Below are 10492 nucleotides of genomic sequence, written 5' to 3' on the forward strand. Positions count from 1 at the left end.
AACCTCTTGCAATATAATCTTGCAGGGAAGAACAGGTAATTCTGAAGAGCGCTGAAGCTTGAGTTTGGTGGACACACACACAAAAATGCACAAATATGGCCTTTTACTGAGTTGCTTCTGAAACATACAACCCAGCGATGAGAGATTATTGTTGATAAATGAGCTTGCAAGAACTGCTGAATGAGTACAGGCTACATTTTAGGATACCCTCACAATCAATCAATTGTTTTGGACATTTATCAAGCCAAAGTGCTAGACATTCACTGGTTCCCTCTTCTGAAATGTAAGGACTTGCTATTTTTTATTGGATATCTGACAAAATGGGGAATAATGGTTGTCACTCTTTTCTGTTTTCAAAGTAAAAAGTTAATGGGTTATCCCAAAAATAGTTACATTTTAAACACATTTTTTATTTGACAAATTTGTTAATTTCTTTTTTTTCACAGTAATTTGTCCCCAGACAACCTTTTGTTTTTATATTAAAGATAATTTAGGGTTGCATTCAGTAGCAAAGGCAAACATAGCATGATGTTGTGCTGCTGTGAAAGAAAGGATGACAGTATCAGACCACCATGGAGGAATGAACGTTTGTATTCTTTTTAGAAAATGATTCATAAACCAACAGGATTGTAGATGCAAAAAGTAGCTGACTCCAACACCAGGAACCTTTTTTTCTTCTGTCCCCTCTCTGCAGGTGCTTACCCTCGTCTGTCCCTGAGTTTTAAGTTGAAGAGAAACATTGGGTACTTCATCCTGCAGACATACATGCCTTCTATACTCATCACCATCCTCTCCTGGGTCTCCTTCTGGATCAACTACGATGCCTCTGCCGCCAGAGTGGCTCTTGGTGAGGCCAGCAATAAAAATACAGACAGGTTGACAGGATATTGGGTTGGACACTTTAAAGAAGATTGCTCTGGCCCTAATAGACTCAATAGACTGAATGGGGAAAGCTATACTAAGATAGATCATATGTTACCCCCCCCCAACAACATATTTTACATTTACAGAGGCAAGAAAATCTGAGGCAATTGTGAAGGTTGATTATATTGACAAAGGAAAACCAATTAGTTGGTAGAAGACCTGTTTGACCTGTGTCCCATATGGAACTAAGACAATGACTTAGCTGCAATCATTTCTGGTGAATGGCTAAAACCTTTCCTACAATATTCCATAACACATTTACTTTGAAGTGCTGTGAAGGCCATGAGTTGTTATTGTGTCCTTATACGGGTCTTCAAATGGTATCTTTAATGTTTTCTTTTCTAAATTCCTTAATTACTGAGCTTTGTGTCAGAACAATGCACTGTTCCACAACTGCACTTCACTTGTTTTACAATTACTGTGGGTGTTATCGTGTCAAAATCCATCCCAGTACAATAAATGTTGATCCACAGACGTATTATGATGGATGACCAGTTCGATTTGTTTCCACTCTTGATTCCAGAGCCTCTGTGTTTTTCTGGAAGTTACAATTTCTCCCCCGTCATCCTTGATTATGTAAACCCTTTGTAGCCTGCGAGGTTTGTATTGAGCTTCTAGCTTTACTCTGTGTTATCGGAAGCTCCCTGTTTTCTTTTCACCCAACTCTATCCACCCAGCTTTATCCGTCCTTCTACCCATCCCTCGCTTTAGTCGACAAGGCAATTTTGCTGATTGACGACTGAGCTGCATTTAGTGATCGGGGGGGAGGGCATGCATGGGATTTAATGAAAAAAAGGTAATGCTCCATAATGGAGGCGGGTCGCCAGAGTTTGGAAACGTCCGTTCTGCCCACCAATCTACACTAGATTCAGGAACCATTTAACTCTGACCTGGTTTCAGGCATTAAAATGGACCTGTAATGGCTCGCATGGCCACTGCGTCGCAGTAATCCTTTGTTGTTATTTTTGAGCTCTTGCAGCAATAGCTTGGGGAAATTGCCTGAATCCTATTTGGACTGGTGGTCCCCTGACTGCTTTGTGACAGCTGTAAAATAATTTCACCATCATTTACACTCTCCATAGAAATTGACTTAAATAATCACGCTTTGTGTGCTTACAAGAATTTACAGGTGCGTGTGGGAGGATTTGTGAGCAGTATAGGAACTGAGACGCAATTATTTAATTATGCATTGTAAACCACATTTAAGCTTTAGAATAGAATAAGGCTTCTCATGAAATTTATAATTCCTTCATATATCATAGACACACACTGTTCCCACAGTCCCACTACATTCAAGAGCCAATGTGCTATGTTTAAATGATAAGACTATGTCACTGAAATATATGACATTAAATTGTTTCAAGAAAGAGATAGTGTGTCACTCATAATAAGCAAAAAACTCAAAACATTGATATGCACTGTCAATCGGAAAGCAACTATCTCCAAAGCTTGATTGGTGAGATTTTTGAAAACTGTCTACAACTTTTCTCAGTAGGAGTTTTCCGCTAATGAACAAGACCAAGGTTGACATTTGAATTTCAAATCGCTGCAGTGCTTTAGGTGCACATCTTGTAACTTGTCTCCCTGTGCACGGTTTGAAGTCATGGAGGTAAGCCCCTTAGGTTCATTGATCCTGGCAGGCTTAATCAAGCACAGACATAGTATCAAGTAGATCAAAAATATGTCTTGCAGTTGGAAGGACTGAATAACTCACACTTTCAGTCAGAAGTAAAAGTTTCAGGCGATTGTTTCTATTAATTTAATGCAAAAAGATGGAAGAAGTCAATTTGTGAGTGCATCCAATTATAAACCAAGGAACGTCTGTGCGTGTGTGGGTGTGGGAGTAGCTACAGTACGTCCTACTTGGCAAGCCGAAGCATGTCTTCGCAGTGGGCTACCGGTGTCATGCCAGAAGTGATCATCCCCCAAAAATTGATTGCTGTCCACCCATACCGTTCTTACTCCGAACGCGTAAAACACGGACATTTGGACAGCGACTATCCGCGTCTGATTCTTCGAAATTGGTGTGCGTGTAGAAGGTACTGGGGAGAGCAGCATCTAGAAGGGGTGTAACGAGTATAATGTAAGGGGGAAATTCAGCATGGAGAGGTTTTGTTGGGGTGGTTGATGGGTGAAACACAGGACATTCACGCAGGAGAGCGGGGTTGTCTACAGGGAAGCCACTTTCTTCTTTAACCGGCCCGTTGTTCACACCTGTCACAGAACCGTAAGCCACAAGCTTTTCCTTAACCTAACAGCATCAAAAGGGACGCCAATAGTCCCGATCAGGCGCGTGTTGTATGATGACAACAACAAAGGCACCTGACCAAGCGTCCGTATTTTATGAGATGGGAGTAAATGTGTTGGTCTACTATAAAATAAATCATGCACAAACACGTTAGATGAATGGATCTTGGGCTCTCTAACACAATGTTTTGTTGCCGGCGGTTGCACACATTTCTTCTGCACACTGTTTAAAAGTGGCTTCCCTAGCCAGTTGAGGCAGACTTCCTCTGTCCCTTGCCCGGGCCACGTGCTATGTGTTATGTGCAGTGTGCTTTAGCGATGTGCTTTCCCAGAAGGCTGAGCCATGCTTCCTCCTTCCCCACATTGCTACCAATAAAAGGGGAAACGCTAAATCTCTAGATGAACCGCATCCGAGTCATTCCTGATTGAACCACACTTATAGTTAGATAAAGTCATGGAAAACAAAATACTGGGAACCAAGCAATTAGCCCGTTTAAAACAGACACACGCTCCAAACGGGCACTGCACTAGTTTAATAAATAAGGCATACTTTCATCTGCTAATATGTAGTTTACAAGCAATTCTTTTTTATTTTCTCATTCTTGATTGATACTGTTTCAAATATAATGTAATGAAAATGCTCTTTTTCTTTCAGGAATTACCACGGTGCTTACCATGACTACCATTAACACCCACCTGAGAGAAACCCTCCCCAAAATACCCTATGTCAAGGCAATAGACATGTACCTCATGGGCTGCTTCGTCTTTGTCTTCCTGGCTCTGCTGGAGTATGCGCTGGTAAACTACATCTTCTTTGGAAGGGGCCCTCAACGTCAGAAAAGGGCAGCAGAGAAACTGACTACCGCCAATAACGAAAAGATGAGAATGGATCCAAACAAGGTTAGAATAATTTAGCATTTCCCAAAATTCAGAATATTTTTTTTCTAAAAAAGTTCTCCATATATGTAGATTTTGTTGCCCATGTAGAGGCAGCCATATACTCTAAAAGTGCTTCCATAGTCTCACATTTCCATACAAAAGTTGTCCTTGTCCTGGATTCACAAAATCACATATTTTCTTTACTTTGCAGCAGAAGTACAATTTCATTATTCATAGAGCTGTCTAAGGAGCTCAGAATAATTACTAACAAAGACAAGAAATGTCATCACTTCAAATGGAAGGTTGACTTAAAGTTTCATACCTTCACTATGCCAAGGAAATCCAGCCTAATAAACTTGTACTAGCCCTGTTTGATATCCAAATAGGACACATTGCCAGCTGAAACAGAGTGAACGCAGAGCTCAGAGCCACTTGGCTCTTTGTCTTGATAGAAGGTTTCATTCTCTTCATCCAAGTTTGTGCTCCCAGCTGACGTAAACCAACTTTCAAGCTCACAAGCTGAGACGTAACATGGCCACCATAACATAATTACTAATGGATGTGCTAATAATAGTTGCATACAAAACAGAGTATGCAATGAAAAATGGCTCTATTAACATCTTGTAACATCAAGTATAGGCAAAAAAAGAAAGGTAAAACACAGACTTGTGTTTTGCTTTATTCTGTAACGCAGTTCACGTCCACACATGCATTCACTCCTGAACTCCGTATAACCTCAAAAGGAGCAAGATTCCAGCCCATCTATGTTTTTATTTTCTCAAAAGGGGAGCAGGACACCCTGGGCTCGGTTTACACCTATCACCATTTTTAGCCACTGGGGAACCATAGGCAGGCTGGGAGAACGCAATGTTAATGTTAAAAAACCTAAAAAAGTGAAATGTCATGCCATGGGACCTTTAAGTAACCATTGTGATTCCGTTTTGTTACAGTGGCTGGTGGGGAATGTAGTTGGCAGAGATGATACTCTGTATGCCAGAATGAAACAAAGGGATCTTGATGGTCATGACTCGATGTGGGAACCAATCTTTGTGGATGATGCAGCAATTGGACTTGGCGATCAAAAAAATAAGGTACTGCAGAAACTTTCAAAAATGTCAAACTGAGTTAAACTGAGATAACCTGCTAGTTACATTTAGATTTTTTGGGGGGAACACTTGGTGGCAGTGGGAGAAGATGTGAACACAGCTTTAACATTACATCGTGAAGTTGATATTGGGTTATCAAACATTTACACATCCAGCAGAAATGGAGTACTTGTGTGATTTTTTTTGGGGTGGTAGATATAACTCCAATGTTCTTGGAAGATGATCTTCAACAATTCCTGAGAGACATATCTGTCTTTTTAGCTTCTATATGTTCCATCATGCTCATCAGCTAGTCACTGAATTTGTTGCTGGAGAGGTAAAACCAAAACTATAAGTTGAAAAATGCTGAAAGACACTTAACATTTAATGGGTACTGATGAATGTCCGTGGTTTCATGATTAAAAGCTACCCATTTCACATTACAATGTGTATTCTCATGGTCTCTCTATTTTTTAAACACAATTTTGGCACTTTGTTTTTATTCAATTTAGTTATAGGAAATGCTGTTGCATGGTATTAATAAATTAGACAAACCTGACTTCTTTCCAGATGGACCAACATGAAAACATACTTTTGGGCACTCTGGACATCAAGAACGACATGGGCGTTTCAGAGCTGGCTTTGGGTCTCAATGACCCACGAAATACCATGCTGACATACGACAGCTCAACTCTACAGTACCGTAAAGCAGGGCTGGCAAGGCACAACTTTGGCCGGAACACACTGGAGTGCCACATGACTCAAAAGAAGAGCCGACTACGGAGGCGCGCTTCACAGCTAAAGATCACAATACCAGACTTGACTGATGTAAACTCTATTGACAAATGGTCGAGGATGATCTTCCCAACTGTCTTCTCCTTCTTCAACATTGTTTACTGGCTTTACTATGTTAATTAAAAGAAAAAAGGACATCAGTGAAGGCAAGACCAAATAAGCAAAATATGTTGCTCATTTGTTGTTTATATCTGGTGTGTTTTTTTCATTTTCATGTGATTGCATACAACTGGACTGAATTACTATATTCAGGACTGGATCCATCATATCTCATACCGCATTTGCTGGCTAACACATGGAAACCTTATAGAAGAGAGATTACAATCATATAAGGTGCCTGTTACTGAGTAATTGTTTAATTATAAATATTTTATGAATTGTGTTATGCCATTTTTTTTTAAGTTTTGTTTGCATAGTTTTTATGTTTTATTTTGTTACATTTCCAGCATACATAATTCATTGTCATATTTTAATGACCGTTTATTTTCAATAACACTTCTTCAAAAGTGCTGAAGCATGTTTCACGTCAGCAGGGTTTTCTAATATTAATTATGTTAAAGACACAAAATGTTAATTCATTTCTTACTAATATAATAAGGGCCTAAGGTTTACACGATCATATGTTGTGTAAGAAATTTCAATGCAGCGTTTTCTACTTTAATATACTGGGAGTACTAATTTATTTCAAAGCATTTTCTCAGTTCAAAAAAACATTTTAATAGGGTGGAATTATGTAACAACTAACAACATTCCAAAACTCAGATTGCACTCAAGATGCGTGTTAACAGTCAGACATAATATAATGTAGAGAATCATAAAGCTAATACAGGCAATTTGGATTGTCCTTATCATGTATTGTGTCTAACAGTTAAAAGAGAATAAAGAACAACAAGAGAGAAATAAGTCAGAAAGAAAATATAAAATTGTAAGCTTAAGCCAAATTGGCATTTTGTAAATATTAATATTATTAAAATTCTAACCCAAAGCACATATACACAGTATGGATGTCTTTGGGGATGACTGTGTCTGAATAACGTAGTTTAGTCTTTAACTGTATATGTACATAAATATACCTAGTATAGTATTTATCATAGGAATAATATGATTTACAAAATGTCCTTTTCAGCTCTCTATTCTCACGTTCTAGAATAAATATTTACCACATGGTTAAAACAAATATTCACAACAGCTGAATAGGCACTTTATCAGCTATGATAATTATTTTTAAGGGTTCAGCAGAGACAGAGATGATAAAGATAACAGGGCTTCATTGGTCCACACACAGGTCAGAATGCATAGAAGCACAAAAAAACCTTTTGACACCATTATTTTATAATAAATTTTCTATGCAGATGGTTTTCTTCTTTTGTTGCCAATGAGTTTATGTGTTGTGTCTGCCTCCCAAGCCAGATTATTATAATTATCATTGATTTAATACCTTTCAGTCACAAACTGTTTCCTGATTGAAAAATGGGTTGATGTTCATAGAGGACATAGCCGCAAATCCAAAATTAACATATAATAGATAATTACAGATTGCTTACTTATGATGCTATGCTTGTGACTCTATGTACAAAAGGAAGATTTTATAAAGGATTTTGCACACAAGTTGTTTAAAGCCATAGAGGCTGTACCGTTGTTCTTCTGATACTTGGTGCTTAAGGGGGCTGTCTTGAGAGGACCTTTATTGTTATGACTACGATCACACTTTTTGTTTTAGTAACGACAAGTTCAAAATAAAACTAGGGCTGGAATACACAGTAGTGTCATATCCCTCCCCCCATAGATTTGCCACACAGTCTATGTGAAATAACTTTGGGATTTTGACCTCATTTTCACATACACAAAGTACCAAATCATTCATCAAAGGAGTTAAAAGTCGCTGTAAGTGACAAAGGCTCATATGTGAAATTGTACCTACAAGAACATTGCTGAAGACATAGGAAGTTAGACTCCAAATATTTTTTTCAAAAATCACACTAGTAACTGGTGCTTTTGTCTCACATGGTTCTTTTGAGTTAACCTGAAACAACAAGGAACTAACACAAAGGGTTACTTTCTCCTGGTATGCCCCAAAAAATTATTTGAAGGTGAGACTGAACACTTAAACATTAATACGCTAATTGTTTATCTAAAACGGAGCCACATACAGTTTTGTTGTACAGCATGCTCTGTACAGTAGTAACTCCTTAATATTGTTTTTTTCTTCTTCTTTCTTACTGATTTATTTCATTTTTGTGCTTTTTGTGTTTAATTCACCCCACAAATGATCATACATAAGTCTATAATTACAATTTATGAAAAGTGTTTGATTGGTATTTAATATTGAGGATGTTATAACAACTATTTACATTTTTCAACGAACAAAAAAAAACAAATACGTAAAAGTTATCATCAGTCTGCATAGTTCTAACTTACAATAACCTTACTGGTGTTTACATGTTACTGATCAAAATGAACCATTTTCCCATTGTGTTGATCTATGTATTGGGAAAAAAAAGTAAATATATTTTATTTTGGGAGTTTTTTTTGATAGCTTTGGTCATGTCAAACGAGCTATCTTATCTTTCTTGTTTTTAATGTTTATTTATTTTTTAAGTAAATTTGCTGAACAAAAGCAAATGGATCCAGATAGATTCTGAGATTTACTAATAACCTGATTATTGTAGATTTTTCTATAGATGAGGATGAGTTGAACCGAAATTTGGGATCATGTTGCAAACAACACATTTAAATAAGTATGTATATATAAGATAGAATACCAATGATCAATTGGAAGATATATTCCTGTAAATATATACCTGAGCTTTCAAAAGAAAGTCAATTTACATTTTCAATATAATTTATACTGTTATGTTAAGATAATGCAAAAGCTGATGTGAAACAGTGTAAATAATCTATTTTACAGTCAATTGATCACTTTGTTTTTGTTTGTCAAAGAACACTTTTTTGGTTTTGCCAAAATGTACCATATATTCATGAATGTAGTTGATATTCTCTTACAGCATGTATTTGCTGTAATGTGTCAGCAAAAGTGTTACAATTACTGCACCAATGATCAGTTAAATACATCTTGATGTACACCAACTTTTCAAAGACACACAAACACACACACACACACACACACACACACACACACACACACAAAGGTTCAAGTGATAAAGTGGCTAGCGATGCCTTTGTATCAGCCAGAAAGTCAACCATCTCAGGTCAGCACAATTCACACTACCAACAACATAACGACCACAAACTACAATTTCAATCCCAAGAACTGTACTTCAGGAAAAGTACCTTAGTGATCTTGTTTCTGTAATGTGTTTGCTTTCTCTGTTTACTGTCAGACAAGTCCCATAATAGTACAAACTAATGCTGTACACATTAAAAGTACTATGGCACACTTGTTTAGCATTTGCAGAATCTAAACACCTAAAATATTTCAAGTCATTAAGGTACTAAATCCACCTCAGCCATAAAAATGTCTCAACCTATCCAATATACATATATTTCTTAATCTTCAGAATAATACTTTATGTGGTATGACATGGTGTATTTAAGTATGAGTGTGTATTGGATGTATGTTGACCAGACACCGGCAACTGGCAAGAACCGTCTGCTTCATAAGTTCTACACTTTGAATATGTGCTTGTACTTCACAGCGCTTTTATGTTTCATATATTTTTATACTTCTATACTCCTGTGTAAAAAAAAAAAAAGTATTACTGCAGACACTGTTGTTTGGCAAAACCTTATAAATGAAATTTTGGCGATTTTCACGTTTATATGCAGAATGATTACGTTGTTCTCTGGGGATCATGGAAACTTAAAGACATGTCTACTTACAAAATCCTGTCATCCCTTGTATAAAGTGGAAAAAATACATGGTTGTATGGGTTGAAAATGGCTTTTTATCTCTTCATTCCTGGAAAGTAAGTTTTTTTGGAAATGCAAGGTTTTCATCAGAGAGCAGAGTCTTCTCTGGAGAGCAAGGACAGACCGACGTCCCAAAAGCCTAAATGACACATCTTGGTGACAGTGTATGTTTGCACACACTCACAAAAGAAGCCTTAGCCTCCTGCTGCCCTGGACTCCACTCCAAGGAGCATTAATCCTTCTTTCCTTCTCAACACCCTCCACCTTGAAAAATCCTTGTATGTGCCACTCACAAGAACATTCCCAGAAACCCGGAGCTGTACCCTTCTCAAAGATAAGCCCTGTAAAAGTCAGTGTCTGTCTTTACTATGACAAACCTATTGAAATGAATAAATTGTCAATAAATATTGTATACAGTTCTAACTTTGTGAGTAGTTATGTTTGTACTAAATTAGACAAAGAGAAAAGAAAATTATCCTTTTTCATGGATGGGACAATTTACAAGTTTATCCAAGTTTGCTGCTAAACCTTTTTTGTTTCTTTGGGCTTGTGAAAATATTAAGAGCAATACTGTAAAATAGTTTGGTTAAATTTTTTGGAAAAAGCTAAATTTTTTATCGCCTACATTGTCGCCTCACAATATCATCTTCCAAAAAAACTAAACATATTAAGTGTGTTCAGGGGCCATATTA

The 10492-nt window shown here is 37.2% G+C and overlaps 1 protein-coding gene across 1 annotated transcript in view; it reads left to right on the forward strand.

Annotated features, from left to right (window-relative positions):
• LOC117955651 (gamma-aminobutyric acid receptor subunit beta-2) overlaps nt 1-10223 on the forward strand; it is a 58090-nt gene extending 47867 nt beyond the window's left edge. Inside the window, exons 7-10 of the mRNA XM_034890269.1 lie at nt 695-847; nt 3827-4071; nt 5001-5141; nt 5706-10223. Of these exons, the coding sequence (XP_034746160.1) occupies nt 695-847; nt 3827-4071; nt 5001-5141; nt 5706-6053 (887 nt within the window). The 3' untranslated portion in view covers nt 6054-10223. The remainder of the gene's footprint in view (nt 1-694; nt 848-3826; nt 4072-5000; nt 5142-5705) is intronic.
• Nucleotides 10224-10492: the final 269 nt, after the last annotated feature.

The sequence above is a fragment of the Etheostoma cragini genome, chromosome 13, assembly GCF_013103735.1.
Source record: "Etheostoma cragini isolate CJK2018 chromosome 13, CSU_Ecrag_1.0, whole genome shotgun sequence".
NCBI lineage: Eukaryota > Metazoa > Chordata > Actinopteri > Perciformes > Percidae > Etheostoma > Etheostoma cragini.